This window comes from Anoplopoma fimbria, chromosome 16, assembly GCF_027596085.1.
Source record: "Anoplopoma fimbria isolate UVic2021 breed Golden Eagle Sablefish chromosome 16, Afim_UVic_2022, whole genome shotgun sequence".
Lineage (NCBI taxonomy): Eukaryota > Metazoa > Chordata > Actinopteri > Perciformes > Anoplopomatidae > Anoplopoma > Anoplopoma fimbria.
The window spans coordinates 22254015-22275860 of NC_072464.1; the positions used below are offsets into that span (position 1 = coordinate 22254015).

Below are 21846 nucleotides of genomic sequence, written 5' to 3' on the forward strand. Positions count from 1 at the left end.
TGTTCCCCAGACAGCTGCTGACTTTGTCTGTCGTTTTGTTGTTAGGCAGGCCAAGAACACATGGCAGTTGTTGGTTTTTTTGCAGACATAAAAATGCCACTGGGTTAAAGCAGTGAGTGAATCAGCTGAAAGATGCTAAAATGCTGTGAAAAAAAACAAAACACGTGACAACTTTCACATTACACAGATATATTATATTTAAAAAATAAACTAGACCAGTGCAGCTTTAAGGCTTCACCCGTGTTTGAGATGTTCATGTTTCACTGGGCCATTACATGTCAAACTATTTATAGACATACTGAGCGAACGTAGTCAACTATCCACTCCTTTTCACACAGTTGTGATATGACATGCAGCCTTAAAAATCACAAGAAAAACTGATTAAACATGTCATCAACAATTGCAAGAAAATACTATGTCAAATCAAAGTCATACAGAAAAAAAAATTCAGCATGGGAATTATTTTAAACAATGCTGAGCAGAGCAAATCTTTGCATTTCACTTGTACTTTGGAGGTGAAACCAGCTGGTTAAACTCTGCCATTAAATTCATTAATACACAACTTTACTTTATAGAGAGAAGCTTGTATATTAATAGTTTACAACTGCATGAATAGTGCATGCAGTTCTCATATGCATGTATCATGTGTGCGTTCATTGCAAACAGGCTGTTGCAGATGTAAACGGGGTCATCGTTGGCAAACTGCTTTATAAAGGATCTGGACTTTTAACTTGTATAACAAAAGTTGATTAAACTGTTTTACTTACAGGTCACTGAAAGGTATCATGTAAATTTGCTTTGATGTAAACAATAATACAAATCAACTAATTCAAATTAAACCAAAATACAAAGGGATTTCTATAAGTCTCTAAAAATATATAGCGATATAATTTAAAGTAAATGTAACTCATATCAAATGTGTGGATCCTGGAACCAGTTGGCAAACACAAAAACTCTCATAGGCTTAACATGTTCTTTAAAGGAAAAGGGGAAAATGTATTCATAACTAACAAAATGCAAGTTCCTCTTGTGTTGAAAAAAATAACAAAAAATTTTAAGAAACACCCTTGTTTAAAATAAATGGAAATATATATATATACCTTTTATAGAAAAAGACCCAATCATGAGATTGTACCACAAATAACTTTTATTTTGAAATAGTCATCCTGAGCAATTCATACAGCCCTTTTGAGAATACATTTTTTACAATTTCCAGGTTAGTTCAAAAATATGATCAACTCTACTGAAGTTTAACATTTCTGTTATGTTAAAAACAACTCCAAATGCAGCGTTATTATTTAACTTAGGGTAATACACATATTATACTCTGAAAAGCAGCCGTGACGACCGTTTTGCTGTGGTAGAATCTGATAAAGGCGTCACAGGAAGTCAAATGTCAAATGATAACATGAAGACTCCTGAATTATTTTATCCTTAAAGAGTTTAATTCTTGTATATTTTTGTATGCATCAAGGGCCCAAAAGGCAGCAGCTTTCTCATCTTAAAGTATTTTTAATTAATTGTATATTTCTGTATTTGAATTTGAATGTTGACATTACAAAGAAGTTTGAATATGTCTGAAATTTCATAGACTAAGGGATTAATTAAATATAACAAGAGTTAATAAAAATATTTATTAGAGACTGAAATAATTAATAGTCCCAGTCCTACTTGAAATTCAAGGTATTTTTAAAGTATTTTTCCTCAGTACTACTTCTGTTATCGTGTGCATTGAGTAGCTCCATGAAAGGAATCTTTTTCCTCTGATCAGACAGAGTTCTGTACAGCAGGGAAAATCCACCAGACTCCACTTTGTGCTTCCACTTCACTTCCTTTTTTCTTTAAACGCATTGACCTATGTCAAAATTAGCATTTTACTATATTTAAATTCTTATATCTTATCGTTTATACAAGTTTGCATTAAAATATAAATGTCTGCTACATAATAAAACTTATCTGTAAACAAGTTAAGGTTCCACACTTTTCTGTAACTTCTGACAGCAGGAATCACTTTTCAAATAATAAAACAGAGTGTCATGATGACTTTGTTGGAGAATTCTCAAACACTGAGGTCAAGAGGAAGTAGATGATTTCATGTGATAGCTTCACTTTTCTCATCTACAACCAGTTCTGCCTGTCAGTTTATTACAATAGATGTTGGCTTTAAGAGAAAGTGTGCCCAAACATTTGAAACTTCAAGTAGTAGTTTTTTTTGTGTCCTTTTGTCTCCTCACAGTAGATACTTTTGTCCTGAGGAAACAATAAGATATCTTCTATAAGAAATCCCTCAAACACTGAACCCTAATCCACAACTCTGTTCATAAACTCTCAAACATCAGTGTTCTTGAACAGCATTCTACACTCGTGCTACTCAGAGAACCGGGGTTACAATAGTAACCTAAAGTGTTAAAGAGGTACTTTGTACACATGTTTGTGTTAATGAACGTACACTGGATATACTTTGATTTGGCAGCTTACTAGAAATATTCTATATTATTCTATATACTATCATTTGTGTCAAATAAATCATCACACAGAAAAATAAAGCCCTTTTTAAAATTCAAAGTAGTTTTTATGAGATGACTGCAATATGACGGATTTAACTGCTCTAAGTTAAAATTTAAAAAGTAACTTTCTTTTTGTCTACTGACATGCATGTCAGACTAAGTTATCCAAGATCAGTCTTCAAGTATCTCTAATCTACTGTAAGGCAAAACCTTTTCTCTCCAACTCTCTACTTCTACACAAACACAAAGGTTTGAGTCCATAAGGCCAGGAATGTGACACTTGTGCAATCAAGAGTCTTTTTAACACCGAACCAGTAACAGTCGTCGACATTTTGAGAAATCACAGCATTATAGTGTCATTAGTTACTGCATTGTGTAAAGTAGTGTTGGCTGTGCAGTTGTGTTCTTGCTAAAGCCAGTGCAGAACACATACAAACCGACAGCTGATGCTAACGTTGCTCTGTGGAGGAATGTGTGAGGAAGACCCAGTGTGTCCTATTCACAGTTTAGATTTCAATACCAAGGACCAGTGAGGAGCGGCGTGTGACAGCTGATGGGAATCCGAGGGTTTCATGGAAGACGTAACAAAGTACCATCCATGAGTTTTAATACCCATCAGAAGGCAAACTTGTATCTTTAGACTCATTTTATTCTCTGTCTCGTACTTGATTGGCTGAAGCTTTGCCTCGTTGGATGACTCCAAGTTGAGCTTTATTAAACTTTTTTTCCCGAATGTTTCTCCTATCGTGTTTTTTTTCCATGCCGTACTAATAACAATATTTTTTACTTGCCTCTAATGAGAGTGTTCACATGCTAATGATGTTAATAAAATAAAGGTAGTACTCTGACACCTGTCATGTCCGCTCCTGTTGTTGTATGAGTTGCATTATCATTGCCTGGTTAAGCAATGTAATAGATTTAAATTTGACAAATAAAAGCAGACATGACGCTCGCTGTGATGCATTATGGATCTCCAGCATGTTTCAAGTTACTGCAGGATGATTTATTTTTAATACCGCACAGTCATCAATGTCAGTGACTCTCTGGCTTCTCAGAATACATTTGAATATAAATTGGCATATTATAGATTTTTAGTAAATAGGGCAACAATTAACTGGTATGGTCTTTTATGTGCCTTGCATTGCAGTTATAGAGGTTTAAATCAAATCTATAAAGGATAAACCGCCATGAAACAGATGTTTTGATTTCAGCACTAAAAAGACCAAACAGTTCCTACATTTCCTGCAAAAAAAACCCCCTTAAACTAGTAGTTATTGTTGAAACTTTCTTCTGATAGCTAACCACAATTCTATTAAAGACCAAAACCCACACCTTTCTACAGTGTTTGCTTAGATTTACAGATCTAAGTACATTTCTCATCCCGAGTTTTGGAGCTACTAGAGATGAAAGGCTCAATAGAAGGGTGTTTTAGGGTTAAATCCTAGACCCTGAGCTTTGTGTCTGATCTGGGTAAGTAAACATCATGTTAGCAAACCCCGAGGAGTCTCAGAGAGAAGAGAACTGATGGGGCAGCAGGCTCTGGGTGATGCTGGGCTGAGGGCTCGCACAGGCACTGCTGGTGACACTGGATCCAGGACTTGGAGAAACAGGCAGGCTGGAGAAGGAAGCCGCCTCCATGTCTGAACCATCGTCGTAGTCGTCCTGATTGGGGCGGTGCTGATGGGTGACCACCACCCTGGAGAAAAGGACAGGAGAGAGATGAACTAGTTAATAAACTGTAATGTTAGTTAGTCTGATATATTGCTTAAAGCTGTGGAAGTTTTAACATTAAACCCTAACGTGAAAAAGAAAGTTGAACTTAATCCTTTAATCCATGTTCTATTCATTTTGTCTTGTTATAATAAATGACAGAGGTGACCAAAGTACTTCCTTTATTTTATTACGTTTATTTTACACATACAAGGGTGATAAGGACATTTATTATGCTTGTATCTAAATGTTATATATTATTAAGTTCTGTACCGGATCAGCACTTTTTCTATGTTCAATATTTTATTCTCTGTATCTGTTAAGGATAATAAATCTGTATCCCTGATATCTGGACACCTGGCTTTTATATTTAGTTGTGGTTTTGTGTGTGTTTGTGTGTGTATGCGTGTGTATGCGTGTGTATGCGTGTATGCGTGTATGAGTGTATACCTCGATTTGGATGGGCCAACAAGGTTTTGTCCGTTGGGCTCAAACCTTGAGATGTAGCTAGACTTGGACCACTAGGGAAACACAAAAACACAACCACAGAGAAAAACAGAAAATGTCAAATGATTATGATTCATTTTATATTCAGACTAATTTATAACATTTTTCCACGGTTCCTCACCATGTGAAGAGGGTCACTGGTTCCCAGATGGACTCCTTTCTCACAGAGAGACGTCAGCAGACTGATACCTGCAGGAAGACACACAGAATCCATAACATCTGGATTAACTCTCCCAGCAGCTTCAGTGATTTCTCTGCTCTCTTTATGTTACTCCTTCCTTCATGTATCCAAACTCTGAGAAAAAGAGCTCCTCTCTCTCCTTCAGCTACCTAAACCTAAATCTCTGTTCGGATGGTGAGCAGCAAGACCAAAACGTTTTTTGGCTGCACATTTTAAGGGGTTTAAAACACATTTTAAAAAGTACACATTTCATCTTAATCTCGTATTCTTCCTCAGCAGATGGTCTGTGGAGGGACCTGAGATGTGATGGAATCCAAGCGTGTTCTCTTCTTTGTCTTGTTCACTGTGGTGACAACCCAAATCTCTGGCAGGAAAAATCATTCTTGCGTAATTTACTTCAGCATGAGCCAATAAAGAACCACACTGTAGCCTCCAAACATGACAGATATAAAAAGTAACAATACACTTATATTGGATTATGTAACAACTTACATTACATATTACATTAACATAGACCAACCATTTTAGCTTCCTTATGTCCATCTCTGTCTCACTAAGGTCTAAAAAAAAAAAAGGCACTTTAAAAAAAGCAAATCCTTAATAAATCAACTCCACTGAGAGCAATATCATCATAGTTAAAAAAAAAGGGAGATAATTTATGAAACGCATGTACCTTTTGTCCTGCAGCTCCAGTACTTCTGCTCCCACTGGTCCAGCAGGATGTTGAGGTATCTCGGGCACTCGAAGAAGCGAAGGTAGCGAGAAGACGCCGGCGATGGGAAGATACGCTCAAACTGTCCGAGACGAGTCAGCTCGTCTTCGCTCTCTGCCAGCACGCGGACGTCCTCTGGGGTCAAGACGTCCAGCGCTGTAGAGAGGAAGTCCTGACAGAGGCAAAAGGGAAGACACAAAGTGTTGCTTACATAGACTTATTACACTAGATTAAAAGATGTTTGGACCTCTGATTCAGCATATTGCCTTGTTATTAATTCACTTTGGACCAAATCTTAAATGTGTTTCGTGTTCATTTACCTGGTCGGCGTAGCGCTGGGTGAGGTAAAAGGCCCGTTTGACCTTCTCATCGGAAGACAGATCTGACTTGGTCCTCTCCCGGGTCCACGAACACAGACTGCACACAAACATACACACACAAATGTTAATTCATCTCTAAGGTATTCACTGAGGCTGTAGTTTGAGTTGAAATGTATAGAAAGTTCCTCAATTGTGACCAGAATTAAGTCATTTCCTCTCAAGTCACAGGACCCCCTGTGTGGTCAGTGAGGTGCAGTAACGCCTCCCTACCTGCTGGTGGAGCTGGAGGCACTACTGCAGGGGGCGACCACATCATCTTTTTGGGGAATACGGAAGCCTGCCAGGTTCAGGAGGTCTCTGATCATCTGACCTTTAACTGCAACATCCAGCGCTGTGTTGGAATGGAGGCTGGACAGGAAACACAACAGTTACAATATGTAGATTGAAAACCTGTATGTGTGTGTGTGTGTGTGTGTGTGTGTGTGTGTGTGTGTGTGTGTGTGTGTGTGTGTGTGTGTGTGTGTGTGTGTTACCTTGGTGATATGTTGACCTCCAGGATCCAGGGTTTGAGCTTCTCGTCCAGCATGATGTCAAAGCCGAACAGCTCGTGGCAGCTGTAAGGTGTCCGAACGTTCATCTTCAGCAGACTGTTGACGTACGGCTCTGACCTGATGACAGACACGCAGGAGATTATATCATCATGCAATTTTTGCATTTGTATTATGTTGATTTACTGTGTTTTTTTTAAGGCTATATTTGATTTTACAGCACTTTGGTCAAATGCTGTCATTTTTAAATGTTGTTAAATCTTAATTAATACATTTGGATTGTATTCACTTTAACTTTCATAAATAATAACAAATAATAAAAAAATTAAGCAATATACATTTTCTAAAAATAATATCTGCCCAGCATTCAAAATGCCTGAATGGTCAAACTCACCCAATGATGGTTTTGATCACAATGTCTTTAATCTTCTCCCAGATCAGAGTGGTGTTGACTCCCTTACAACCAAGAAACTGCCACAAGGCCTTCAGAGTCCTGAAAACACACACAGACAAGCACACGTTCAGTTTGGAGTTCAGGAACAGTTATGTACACACACATAGTAACAAAGACGTGTCGAGTTTCACTTCAACAAAAATATACAAACCATTTGTGTCCCTGGCAGGCCTTGTCATCGCTGTTACTCTGGTATTCAGAGTTTTTCTTGTTGACGCTGTAGTTGGTCAGATGCATGAACTTGTTTCCCAGAGTCTTCATGGAAGACGAATACCTGAAGAAGAGAAACACAAATGTGGAGTTAAAACAAATGAGACCTATCATCAGCTTTTTGAAGTCACCAATCAGCCATATTGATTTATAGATCACATTACTTTTTCCTCCTTAAATGACCTTGGGGATCATTTATGTTCCGTTATACATTAACTACTCGACAGTATTTGGACTTTTTACTGGGGTGAATGTGAGGAAAACTGACTTGCAGCTGGCGAATCGGACCAGTCCGTCAGAGAAGATGTAAATCCTGAGCGGGTCGTAGCAGGTCACGTAGACGTAGATCCGCAGGTCAAACTTGTTGCCACTGATGAGGTAGGGCTTGTGAAGGTACCTGCAAATCAAATAAAGATGTTTTATCCCAATGGCCAATTCATAATGAAGTGTCAGCTTCTGGAAAAAGATCACTCTGCTACTAAGTTTCACACCATTAGCAGTCTATTCTGGTCTACTTACTTTTGGACCAGTAGTGGTCTCTTGCGGGGCATCTGGCTCCATTTGTGGATGACCTGGATACCTATTCCTCTGGCTGATGCAGGCTGTTTATAAAAAACAAAAACATCCTTAAACTTCAGCACAGTTTTCATTAAGCATTCATGATCTGGATCTCGTTTGGAACAGTAATTATTAACCAAACTGACACATTTTACAGCAATTAAAGCCAATAATCATTAGACGGAACTACCAACTATCCAGCAAAATGACAAAATTAAATATTGGTAAATAATCCTTAAAGTAAAGCAAAAATCTGACTTCCTGTCTGGGACGTAATAAAAGAATGTTTTTTGAGACGGCTTTGCCTCCACAGCTTTGGCATAGTTACTAATAAAGTGAAAACATGTTTATCTACTAGCAGAACATACCGGCTTGATGATCCATTTCTGCCTGGAGCCACCGTCCTCCCAGGCCTTGCGTAGCAGCTTGATGTCCTGAGGAAGGACGAAGGTGCGGGGGAAAAAGCTGAACTCCTGTTTGCCAAAGCGAACCTGCATCTTGGACAAGTTCCTCCACAGACGGTCCTTTCTGCCGATCTGAAATGTTCCCGGGAAGTGGTTCAACTAGGACAGAAGGAAAAAAATACAGCCAAGTTGAGTGTTATTCTTGTCAAGAAATCAAAAAAATAAAAAATGTGTTAATTTAATGTTCACAGCTAAGTCGTGTCTTACCTTCTGGTGCTCTCCGATGGCCTTGAAGAGAGGAGACTTCATGTGGTGTCCCCAGCAGCCCAACCAGTCATGGCTTTCTACATGAACAACAGAACAAAACACAGAACTTCATCACCCAGCTGGTAGCAGATAGAAAGCAAAGCAAATAACCGGGAACTCTTGAGGTGCCTTGAGGACGGCCTTTCGTCCAGGAGGGGGGTCAGGCACAAAGTAAGGGAAGGGAAATAGACCCTGGGATCGTTACTGCTTCAAATAATCAACGATCAGCCCAAAAAGTCCTGATTGGAGCACTCTTAATTTGAATTAAAAGACGTTTAAACACCTCAAATAACCCAGTTGTTGCCTTAATGATTCATCCAAGAAAGAACGTCTGACAGATATCATTTAAGGTGACCATGGATTAATCATGTGCAGTAAAAATGTTTCTTAGCAGTAACTCTCACTGACAAGCCCACGTGATGACTTACTCTTGGTGACTTTGAAGTGCGACCTGCCGATGGTGTGCTTGACGATATTTGGGGTGACGGTGCTTATCTTCCATCTTAGCAGTCGTCTTTGTTCTGCCGGCAGCAGTTCCACTGTGGAGCGCACAACACAGAAACGGTGGTTTATTTTTATTTTATTTACATCATGATGCAAATACTGAAATAGTTTACCGCATCTACTGAAAACACATTTGAAATAGGATATAACACAACACCCTTGACCTACTGCAAACTCAAAAAGACAAAAATGTAACTATTTAGATTTAGCCTATTTTCCAGTCACTCACATGAACTCAGCTGTCACTCTGTTTGTGATTTTCTTAAGGATCTTGCTAAATAAAATACTTGGTAACAGGCTTTTTTTCATTACATTTTGGAATCGTTTCTCCCTCTTTTTTGTTTGCTTGGACTTGCCATCTTCTAAACTCTCCCATTAGCTACTATTAAAGCTGCAGTTGGGCTTGACCTGACCTTTCTCATCGGCGGTGCTGAAGTAGAGCGTTGGAGCGATGAAGGGGAACAAACTGGGGACCAAAGCCGGTCTCTCCTCTCGATCGTCTTCGGCCCCCAATGACATCGGCTCCTCGACACTGAGAGAAAGAGAGCGAAGGCAAACAAATGAATGTGGACAGCAGAATACGTGCATCCTCCCTCGGCTGTGCCAACGTCATAATGGTACGATACTTTGCTGTTTATATCAAAAGGAGAAGGTTGCATGTGAGAGGTCAGATTGGGAACTGTGATCCCTGAGCAAAACAGGTTCCATTGTACTCACCAAAACATTTTAAAGCATTTTCAGACGTCCAATCTCATCGAAAAGCTTCAATTTCAACAAATACATCAAAACAAATTGTCTGACAAATGTGTCAAAAAGCATCGTCTTACAACTTTTGTAGTTCACGAAGCACGAACTCTTTACTTCCTATATCTTGCATGTAAACTCCTTTAGTCTTCTGCTGAGGTCACTGCCCTTTCAGCACCACAGCTCTGATTACCTCGTCACTATCAAACGAGCAAATTGCTCACAACAAATTTTAAAAAGTAATGCAGCTCGAGTTACGTTCACTGGATTTTTAACTACCTGAAGTTGGCACCCAGACGCCACTCTAGTTTGTAACACGAGTCGAGTGTGAGGACTGTTTGCACTGTGTCAGTAACGCGATGCTGTTTGCATTTGGGGTCAGAGACACCACACGGAGAGTACAAGTACATTTTGACACTGCGAGTCAACACGAATGAAGAAAGGCTTCCAAAAGGAAAACTTTCTGTCGTGCCTAAAATTAACGTTCCCACAAATCTTAACACTAATAGTCAAGAGACCAGAAAATGTAGCCAGTAAAGATCCATAATCAACATCAATTAAATACTGAGAGCCGGTTTCTTCAGTGACATGAACTTTCACGCAGCAGTAAAGTGTTTTTTCTCAAAAAAGCAGTCGCAACTAAGTCCAACATTTCAGAATAACACACAAAATAATGAGAATTTACGCACAAAATATATATATAAAAAAAAAACCTCTCACATGACAGTCATATATGACGGAAGGAAAGATGAAAAAACAGCTGGATGAAGGAACAGGGGCTGATGTTATCCTGCTGCAGCTCCGACAGGTACACATTGCAGCATTGCAGCTGGACTAAGCTAACTTAACACTATACTATACAAGAAGGAGCTATAGCGTTCAGGAAAAGGGTGGGGAGGTGATGGGGTGTATGTAAATGAACACATAAACAAATCAGCTGGTTTGGGGGAGGTGACAATAGCGGTCCCTATCCAGGCTGTTTTAACAGAGAATCAGCTCCGAGTCTTTGGTGGGGAGTTCTATTGTCGAGGCCATCGTGGTGGAGAACAATATGACGCACAACACAGCGGACCTTTCCACCACGCTCTGCTGCTTTCGGGCCTCTTCTAACAATGGCCGTGAGGGAGAATGAAAGAGAAAGAGAGGGAGATAAGAGTCCACAGGATCTGAGGGATTTATGTTTTATTCCATGTTAGCAGATCAATTAGAAACCGGGTTGGGAGGGCCAAGGAAGAGGACGAAGACATTTTGAAGTTGCTCAAGTTGAGAAAAAAAAAAAATTCTTGACACCAAAAGTTTTGATCTACTAAGTGGACAGAATTGTTTTAATGTACACAAAATAATGAGTATAAAGAAAGAAAAAAATATTTTATCCACCCACCAGTTCTTTTTACAGGTTTAGTAAAAAGGCAGAGGGGCTTGGAAAATTCTTGTAGATGTACTTCATAAATTCATCTAGAATTGTTTGTACCATTTTGAATGGCTGCCGACAGCTTCACTTGGCGCACAAGAGGAAAAAAATGATACTAAGCATATTGGGAGAAAGACCGAGAGTGAGTGAGGATTTACACATTTGTAAGAATAGAAGGCCATTAGCTCCGTGAGAAAGAAACACAAAAGAGTGTCCGGAAAAAAAAACTGTCCAAAAAACAGTAATCGTGAGAGAGAACCACTGTGTCGTCCACAGAGTGTGCATCAGTCTGTGTTTACGTCGTTGCGTTAAATGTCAGCCGAAAGAAAAAGTATGTGAGTTTGTGTTGTAGTAGGGTCTGCACAATGAATCAATTACTAATCATGATCAAGATTTCGGCTTCCCACAATTACATGTACACGATCGACTGCAGTGTTGACGTTTAAAAAAAGAAAGTGAAAGTGAAAGCAGTGCTCTGTTTATTTAATTTTGGGTCAAAGTAACCTGCAAGTGAAGAGCACAATGTGAGGGAGTTTTTGGGTCTATTTCTTCTACCCTAGATATTCTCATACACACTTGTCGAACTACCGGTGTGCAAGAGTTTGATATTTTATTTCATTTTGGGTAAATATTTGGTTACAATTTTATTTTGCCTCGTCTTATTTTGATGCAAAGAATTTGTAAATCAGCAAGTAATTTGTAAGTGAAAGCAGTTCCATTCCTAAAATGAATAAATAATAGTGATATCAATATTGATGTGTGTGTGTGGGGGGTCATAGAGGGCGTCTTACCCAGAAAGGGGAGCGATGGAGGCTGTAGATGAGGTTCCATTGATGGACGAACAGTCGGAATCGTCTGAAGACAACGGACAAACAAAAATCAGCTGCTTACGACATAAAGATGCAAACTGCCCGCTGACTAAAGGCAGCTCAAGTATTAAGAGTGAATAATCACAGAGTGTTGTATTTAACAGCTTACCGTCATCACTACATGCGTTTTCCAGCTCATCATGAAACTCCTCCTCAACTCCATCCACCTGCATAACACAGTCATGGCTGGAAGAACACAAATAATGCATATTGAAATATTCAGAGTGAGAATTAGGAAAATTTGATCTATGTATTGAAGCAATTAGCTGTAACTCACCCAGACAGCTGAGTCTCTCCAACCAGACAGTCCTCTGTTGGCGATGGTGAGGACAGGGTTGGAGACGGAGAGGACACGGAGGCCGGCTGTCCCTGCTTGGTGAGGTGGATGGCGGAGATCTGGGTGGTGACGGAGCCCACCAAGGCTCCTGCAGGACTGGAGGCCACGGCTACAGGGAAAACAACATCACGAGATTCATCCACATGGTGTATAACGGCACATTTATGGTTTCATTCTAGCGGCTTAAGAACTAGATATTAAGAAGGTATTTCATAGGAAAAAAGAAATTAACTGCAAACTCCTGTTTTTTATTTTATTACTTTAAAGTAAAGTAGTTCATCGTTAATAATTCATCTCTAAAGAGGGAAAATCATTGTTAAAAAATAAAATTAAAAAAGTGTCACTTTTTAGGAGATTGGACCTCAGACTCAAGCTTCATTGGGATTGTGTGGGAATAATTTGATCATAGTAGAAAACTGAATCTGAGACCACTCTACACACACATTGTGGCCATGCTTTCTGAAATAAAGCTTAAACAATTTAGCTCTGCAGAAACACATGTGCTGCAGGAATAGAAACTAACAACATAAATTGCAAATCTTTCTCCTAAACTTACATGTCGCCCATCTTTTAGAGCTTTTCTTCTGTGACAAAAACACAAATGAAAAACGAAAACTGCCATTATATTGTGTTATTTAATGCTAACATATTCACAATAAACATTACATCCTTAAAAAAATATTGTGAGATATGTAGGTGTCCTAATCTCCAAGATAAAATATATATACATGTGAACGCATGCTGTCTCTTGAGATGAGTAATACCAAAGTTTACTTCAGGAAGTTATCGTTGCTTTGACCTCTGATCTTAATGCAGTATTACTAGAACTCACTGTATTCGTGAATATTTCTGCAAAACATACATTTGAGGTCCTTGAATCTTCATATTCAATAACCAGATGATCTACCATTCTCTTGTCCTGGGTTTTCTACAGTGTGTTTCACAGTAAAATCAATAAATGTGATTACCTGTGATGGCACCCAGCGGTGTGGCACTGACATTGGCACTGAGCACAGTTGGCATGGGGCCATTTGGAAACGGACTGGCTTCTGGGAGACTGATTCTTCTGCATGTGGACAAGGTGCTTCCCGGTGGACACTGACTTTCTAGGAGCTGCTTGTTCAGGTCCAGTGATGCGCTGGTTTGGAGCTTGCCGTTTGTAGTTGCTGGCAACGCTGTCAGAGGACGACCTCTAACCACCAACTGATTGGTTAAAGCACTTATTGTTGTTGTGCTGTTTTGTGCCTGGCGGCATTTTGGTGCTCTGGCTGAATGGCTCCTCCTTCTTGCAGCTGTTGTTGTTTCCTCTACTTTTGTGCTGTCAGAGCTGGAGGTGACCTTTTTCAATGTTGCCCCCTGATGTTCACAGAAAGTAAGGCTTAGAGGAGGCACTGATGGCGAGGAGGAACAGTCTGCAGCTTCAGGCTGAGAAGACAAAGTAAAGCAAAAGGTCAGTTGTGGAAGAGGCGGCAGTAAGTGGATTTATATCAACTTAACCAAACGTAAAGGGTTCTGGAACTCCAACATGATCCGTAATTGAAAGTCCTGGTATTTGTTATTTTTAAAGAATTGTGGCCAAGATTTATACTAATTGGTACATTTTATAATTGAAAAATCATCTTGGACAAACTATGTTTTGGTGACAATTTGGCATTTCTGTGCTGCAATTTCTCGATATGTACAGGCCGTCACATACACCGATACCGAAATATAGGCCTGGGCTGGCCAATTTATCAGTCTAGTTCTATATGAAACCATAATTTCCACTGTAGTAATTGTAACAAAAACATATTCTTTACTACACAGCCAATGATTACTTGTGGGCCAATATAGTTCTCATGGAAAACAGGAGCTCCAATTCCAATACAATCTACCTCAAATGCAAACAAAGTCGGTCTTAGTCGGAATCGTATGGTCACTCTGTACTAAGGCAGGCACGGAAATAATTTCATGTTAAGAGATGAAAATCCAATGTTTCATTTTATTTCTGGGGAAAAAAACTGCTTGAGCTTTGCTGACGTGTCTTCAATATTCAAAAACAGCAACACTGATGACCCTGATGAAGGCCTCAGGCTGAAGCGCCTTGGTCTAAAAATAAAGTTGCTCTTAAATTACGAGCGTTGCTGAAGTTTTACCTGCTGAAACATCAATACTCACCATCAACTTGTTAGTTTGCTGCAGAGCGGGCTGCCCTTTGATGAACAGGTCCTGGTGACAAACAGAAGAAAGAAGCTCCAATCTCAGCGGTGCATCACCTTTGGCAGTCGGACGTCTGCTCGTCGCTAAACCGCTTCCTGGTCGCGAGGTTTGCAGCGACATACATTCCTGCATGGTACCCGTCAGCTGGACATTAAACCCGATCTCACGTTCCTTCTGGGGGATGGAAGAAGGGGTGCTGGGTTCATTGAGGCTGCTACCAGCCTGCTTCAATCCCGTTGCTGGCGCCCGGTTTGGGTTTTGAATCCCATACATTTGTTGTGGCAGGTTTGGAGACCCATCTGGCACTGTGGTGATTTGGCTCTGGGTGTTGGTTTTATTTCGGTCCCCATTCTCCCCGACAGAAAACACAGATGGGGACGCTGTTGTCTGCTTCAAGGGGGAAGCAGACGAGGCAACATTTGAGGGGAGAAGTTTGGCTTGTTCTTTTTTCCTGGACAGCTCCAGAGAAGTCGGAGTGAAAGGCACTTTAGGGGCCACAACTGTCTTGGCATGCGTACTAACGGAAGTTGCAGAAGTGGGACTATCTGCGTTGGAGCAAGCCCGAAGGTTCGCCCCGTCCCAGGAGGAGGACTGGTTGGTGGGCATGGCACCGCTCAATGAAGCTGTGGTTATTCCTGAAGGGTTAGGTTTAGGGCAGAGGTCTTGGGAGGATAGGAACAACAGTCGCAACAATACCAAAGCCTGAGGTGGAAGAAGACGTTTCTGTTCGCTCCTGGTCGCTCCCCTTCGGTTCTTCTGCAAGAATGACTTTTGTAATGTCAGCTCCAGTGGAATAGAGTTGAAAATTTGCTTTTGGGTACTACAGATTGATTACAAGTTCTTGTTAAATCCAGACCAACAGTAAACATAACTGCCGCCACAGATGCAGTGACAGCAGTACAGCACTTGGGCTTAGCGGCTATGCTGCACGTCAGCAGGACACCGTTAGCTCTTGGTAGCTATGCAGGGTACTAAGCCTTCACATGAGGCCCAGACAGGCAGGCACATGAGGTTTTTATCCTGAGGCAAAGGGATTCCAACTATTGTTAACAGTCACACTCAGGGGTTTGTCATAACAGGACATCGCTGATACAGACTGAGCCAGAAGCAGGTTCCTCTTCCCAACAACTCTGGGGATGAAATGTAAGCTTTGGGACGCCCAAGACGTGGCTTACATCGAGGTGTCGGGTCGTAGAGGAGAAAGTGGTCTCCTTGGAGTTCTTATATCTTCTGAAAGTGTGCAAGAAGAGAAGCAGAGTCAGTCTAAGAGAATCTAACGGGCATTTATCATTAGACCAAGAAGTATTTCCTCGTGTGGAAAGAACGTCATATGAAATCTTACAGTACAGAAACCAATGCTACACTGGGAAAGTGTGTCAAAAAAACAATCCATACAAGGTGTTATTGCTGGTAATAAGTAACAAAATCTGCTAATGGAACAAGTTTAAATTAGCTTGGTAAGATTTCTTAAATTAGATTTGATATTTAGGCCTTTCAAGATATATAAAGATAACTTGAAATTAGTTAGGAAAACTCATTTTTATGCTTTATTTCACTAGTATTTCAATATGTATTGTCTAAAACAATGTCCACTTGTTGAATAACTGTCTTGAATTAAGAGTTATGAGACATTTTGGATAGTAATTAGACAAATATACAGAAGCCAAAAGTTTGGACACACTTCTCATTCAACTACTTTGAAGAATGTAAAATATAAAACATATTCTGGTTTGTTGAGCATTTGTTTGTTTGTTTACCACATAATTCCATATGTGTTCCTTCATAGTTTGGATGTCTTCAATATTAATCTACAATGTAGAAAAAAATAAAAAAAATAATAAAAAGATAAACCATTGAATGAGAAGGTGTGTCCAAACTTTTGACTGGTACTGTATATATATATAAAAAAAATAAAAATAAAAATAATATATATATATAGTAATTAGACAAATATACTTGCAAATCCCTAAAGTTTTTTAAGTATATATAAAATATAATAATAATTATTACAAATATATATGTATAAGTCCCAAAAGGTTTTTGTCAACCTTATGCAAAAAAAAAATAATAATAATAATAATTAATAATAAATATATATGTATAGTGGTGTATTTCAACAAAACTGTATTCAATCATCAACCTTATGCAAAAATATATATATATATATAGTAATTAGACAAATATACTTGCAAGTCCCTACATTTTTTTGTAAGCAAGTATAAAAAAGTATAATAATAATAATTAATAATAAATATATATGTTGTATTTCAACAAAACTTTATTCAATGCAAAAAAAAAAAAAATATATATATATATATATATATAATTTTAACCAATTAGTCCCTCTGAAGTGTGTGTGCTCATCAGCAGTCACATCCGGGACATCTGTCACTGACAGCAAACCCGGAAGTGACTCGTGGAGCAGCGCTGGTGTTCACGTGTGTGTGTGTGTGTGTGTGTGTGTGTGTGTGTGTGTGTGTGTGTGTGTGTGTTTTAAGTTAGTCTGCTGCACTTTAAGCATTTACAATAACACAACCTTACTGTATTATACACATATATTTAAAAACAACAACGCATGCGTCCTCGGGGCTCGTGCCCGCGCGGCTCGTGTCCGCCTCTGTTTACCTCTGCAGCGTTAGCTTAGCAACAGTAGCTACTGCGTGTTTTCAGCGACTCCTCCACTAAAACACACACTTGTCACCAGATCGTGAGTGTAGTGCATGCTTACGTACCTCTGCACGGGTCAGGACCGGACACGTGGTCGCAGAGGCGGAGGTCGTCCCGGTGGAGTCACGTTAGCGGGACGGAACAGCTCAACATCAGCACCGAAGAGCGTCTGTGGAGAGAGAGGACGCGCCGGGTCACTTCCGGGTTGGGTTTTCAGTCACAGCGCCCTCTGCTGGTCGAGACAACGCAGCGTTCAGCAACGATTTATTAAATGTAGAAAGAAATTATATATATATATATAAAATAAATAAAAATAACAATTATATATATATATACAATAAATAAAAACCATTGAATGAGAAGGTGTGTCCACACTTTTGACTGGTATTATATAAAAATAATATATGTATATATATAAATAATAACAAAAACATTGAATGAGAAGGTGTAAACTTTTGACTGGTACTGTATATACATATAAAATAAATAAAATAACAATTATATATATATATATAATATATAAAATAAATAAAAACCATTGAATGAGAAGGTGTGTCCAAACTTTTGACTGGTACTGTATATACATATAAAATAAATAACAATAAAAACATATATATTGAATGAGAAGGTGTGTCCAAACGTTTGACTGGTACTGTATATATATATATATATATAAATAACAATAAATAACAATTATATATATATATATATATATATATATATATATATATATATATATAAAATAAATAAAACTTTTGACTGGTACTGTATATATATATATATAAAATAAATAACAATAACAATTATATATATATATATATATAAAAATAAATACAACTTTTGACTGGTACTGTATAAAAGAAGACATACATTTATATATATATAATACATATACATTTATACATATTCATACATTTATATACAGTACCAGTCAAAAGTTTGGACACACCTTCTCATTCAATGGTTTTTCTTTATTATTTTTTATTTTTTTTTTCTACATTGTAGATTAATATTGAAGACATCCAAACTATGAAGGAACACATATGGAATTATGTGGTAAACAAACAAATGCTCAACAAACCAGAATATGTTTTATATTTTACATTCTTCAAAGTAGTTGAATGAGAAGGTGTGTCCAACTTTGGACTGGTACTGTATATTGTGTACGTTCGGTGTTTAAATAGTTTATTTTACGTATTGTGAATGATTTACATATGACGTTAAATGTTTCGACATCTTGTATGTTAATGTACACAGGCAGCACTTTGTATCAGTTTCACAATTACATTCATCCACTATCTAAAAAATCTAAAAAATAAATAAAATTCTTCTTAGTTCTTAGTATTTTTTTCTTCGTCTACAATCAAACTTTTTGGGAATAGTGTTAAATTAAGAAACAAATGCAGTCTTATAAAAAACATGACATCAAGGTAGACAAAGGACTTGGACTGGCCCCAGAGTGTATAATGGATCCCTGAACACCCTATAACACTAGATGGGTGCACACTTCCTAAATTAAGATGAGTAAATTAATAATACAAGATAGATAATGGTATATAGATCATAACTAAATATAATCTACTGATAACAAAATAAAGATATTTTAAGCATTAGTCTATGAATAATGATAAAGAAATCAAAAAGGAGATGGTAGTGGTAAGTAGAAAATGCAGTTCTCGTCATTAAGCATTAAAATTGCACTTAATGTTCCTTAGATATTGGGGATATAAAATACAAAAAAACAGACATAATATAAGTTATAAGTTTTGTTTGTTCATTAAATGCAATTGCTGTCTTTTTGCTGGCTTGCTATGTGCATTTAATTCCACAAAATAAAAAAAAAAACTGCTGCAAAAAGTGAGATCTGGTTTTATTTCAGTGTAATTGGCCTTCTTGCATTCAATGTCCCACAATTCACCACTATGCAAGTTTGCATGAGACTGGTGTCGTGATTTTACCTCTCTGAGAATTGATACATTTTTATATGAAAATGTTACATATGTTGTAGTCAAAACAAAGAAACTAGTTATGTTTATTATGACTCTTTATCATAGCTAGTTAACTGTTGTAATGAAAATGAGAAGCATTACTGGGGAGCCTGTGTCATACCATGCAGAGGACCAGACAGGCCTGTACAGCCATCATCTCACCACTAGAGGGCTCACTGGAGGGAAGAACTACACCAGCAAACCTCTGCCATCCTCCTGCCTTGGCTCCTCTCCTCCCTTCTTTCTCCACTTGTTTCCTCACTTTTTCCTCTTTTTGTGTCACAATTTTAAATGATTACCTTTCTCTTCTTGTCTTCTTCCCCTCTTCCTCTGAGCCTCTCTTTTCTTCTCTTCCCTCTTCTTCTCCCTTCCTTCCTATTTCAATTTCTCTCTTCGTCTATTGCGTTTCCTCTCATCCTTCCACTTTACTGTTTCCTTTTCTTGACACTTTCTATTCCTCCCTCCTTTCTCTCCACCATCTTTTCCTTCTTTCATCCTTTCCATCCAGTTTACTTTTCTCTTTCTTTCTCTCCTATTTTCCTATTTTCTGCCTGATTATCTCATTTAAACTCTCCTTCCCCCGTCCTCTTCTTCTCACTTCTTCCCTGTTTCCTTCCCTCTTTCTGTTCCCTCTTTTCATTCCCCTTTTCCTCTGCTCCTTCTCACCCCTCTTCTCCTCTCTTTCCTCTTTTTTTTTCTCAGTTCTTTGCAGTTTCTTTCACCTTAGATGTCCTCCTTCCTTCTTTCATCCCTGTCCATCTCTTTTGTTTGTTTTAACCCTCCTTCATTTCCTCCTACCATTCCTTTGCTCCTTTCCCTCGCTCTTCCCATCATTCCCCCACTCATCCTTTACTGCTTTTGGACTCTCCTCTTTTCATATCCTCCCCTCTATCCCACTGGCATGTCAGAGCTTGCAGACACAGAGGGAGGGAAAGAGAGAGAGGGAGAGAGAGAGAGATAAAGACACTAGGAGAGAGCGAGCAGACTGAAGCTGAGCAGTGAGCGGGTTGAGCAGCAGGACTACTTCAGTCAGAGCTGAGGACGTTCCAGTCTCAAGTGCCACTGAGAGCAGAGAGTCTGCAGGACAAGCTGGTTGTCCCAGAAGAAAGACGATAAAAAGATAAGAAGACAAGAAGTCCTCTGAGTCCGGTTTGTGAGGACAACATTTTCTGACTCCAGGATGATCTATCACCTTCCAAACCAACACAGAGCTTGAATTTGCTCCGTCTGGCTCGGTTGGAATAAATCTTTCCTCCAAAAGAGGAATAAAGAAGAAGAAGAAGAAGAAGAAGAAGAGGAGGGGGAGGAAAAGTCACTCTATCAACAACACACAAGAACAATCAAAGAAGTCTGAATTGGCGCCTTTGGGGACTATTGGATATATTGTACCCTCTGAAAACCAGAAGAAAAGAAGAAGAAAGAAGAAAGAGTGACCTGAGAAAAGAAGGAAAAGGGTTTCATTGTGAGAACAACCACAAGAGGATGTTGGTGTCTGTTTCATCCACTCAGATACAAAGAAAAGAAGAGATAAACGAAGAAGATAATATAGAAAGAAAAATATAGAAAGACAGATATCACAACCACAAGTCTCTGGTTTTGCTCTTTTTTGCGAATCAATAAAAAAAGAGGAACAAAGTAAAAAAAGAAAGAAACAGAAGGGGAAGAAGTTTTCTGTCATCCTATTAAAGATCAAAGATGTTGTAGACCAACATTTGTTTGTTTCCAAAAAGACGGAAGAAAAAGAACGACGGAATATTAACCTTTCAGCTGAAATCGAATCAATAAAAAAAATAGAGATATTCAAAAAGAAATATTCTGAAAGAGAGGGAAGAAAACAACTTTAGGAATATCAATTTGCTGCTTGATGAAGATACAGCAGGAAAAGTTTGAGGGCCAACTAAAGAAGTCAAAGTAAGCTACAGAAACAAAGGAGTAAAGAGTCAAACCTGAAGGAATAAAAAAGGATACAGAGGAATAAAAGGAAAAGAATAACGAAGAAAAGAGAAATATCCGGAAAAGACTGCGTTTAAAGGGGACACAGAGAAGAAAAAGAATAATCAAGGGAGAAAAGGATGACCCAAGAGGAAATAAAGGAAGAATAAAGAGCGAAACAAAGACAAATCAAAAGAACAAAACAAAACTAAAGAACTTAATTAGGAACAAAAAAAGGGAGGACTAAAAGAAAGAAGAATCCAGTTTAAGAGAAGCAGAAGGACCCAGGTGTGACAATGAGGCTCCTGGTGCTTCTTGTGGCTCCTCTCTCCATCCTGGTCCTCCACGTTTCGGCGTTGGCCCCGGCAGGCGGCGTGGCCCCGGGCCGCCTGGAGCGCTGGGTCCGCTCGGGCCTCCAGTCGCTGCAGTGGGACCAGCTGGACCGGTGCCTCCGCATGTCCTCGCTCTCCGAGGCCGAGTGCAGGCGGCTCGCCCACCTGCCCCTGTCCGCCGTGGCCGTCTACGTATCAGAACCATGCACAGCTGCAGGTATGGAGGCCAAAGAGGGTCAAAACAGATCTGGGTTAGTTTGTTTGTGGTTCGTATAGGATTACAAAAAAGTAATCTAATATGAATACTTTTGGATTTTTGATTACTTCCAAATCAAACACTGAAAATATTTGTTTCTAAAAAAGAAAATGGGCACAGTGACAAAAAAATGTAGTTCCACAAATATATATTTTTTCTCTTTAAACATCTCAAACCAAGTCCAATTCTA

General features: G+C 38.9%; 1 protein-coding gene across 1 annotated transcript; it reads right to left on the reverse strand.

Moving 5' to 3' along the window:
* Positions 1–1140: 1140 nt before the first annotated feature.
* On the reverse strand, positions 1141–17355 carry ttll4 (tubulin tyrosine ligase-like family, member 4). Its single transcript, XM_054615617.1, has 21 exons — positions 17214–17355; positions 14440–15711; positions 13251–13707; positions 12223–12391; positions 12055–12131; positions 11868–11931; positions 9335–9453; positions 8846–8956; positions 8379–8455; positions 8076–8270; positions 7669–7751; positions 7418–7546; positions 7091–7213; positions 6880–6978; positions 6471–6605; positions 6208–6345; positions 5938–6034; positions 5579–5789; positions 4846–4913; positions 4668–4738; positions 1141–4203 (listed from the first exon to the last, which is right to left on the reverse strand). The coding sequence occupies exons 2-21, from the start codon at positions 15085–15087 to the stop codon at positions 4014–4016; spliced, it is 3261 nt and encodes a 1086-aa protein (XP_054471592.1). The 5' UTR covers positions 15088–15711; positions 17214–17355; the 3' UTR covers positions 1141–4013.
* Between the last annotated feature and the right edge of the window lie 4491 nt (positions 17356–21846).

What these genes read in the sequence shown, in the direction of transcription:
- ttll4 (XM_054615617.1), bottom strand. Translation starts at nt 15,087, where the DNA reads ATGCCCACCAACCAGTCCTCCTCCTGGGACGGGGCGAACCTTCGGGCT. An exon ending in AAACGCATGTAGTGATGACG is followed by an intron (nt 11,932 to 12,054) that starts GTAAGCTGTTAA and finishes CGTTGTCTTCAG; the next exon opens with ACGATTCCGACTGTTCGTCC. An exon ending in GTCCGATTCGCCAGCTGCAA is followed by an intron (nt 7,214 to 7,417) that starts GTCAGTTTTCCT and finishes TCTCTTCTTCAG; the next exon opens with GTATTCGTCTTCCATGAAGA.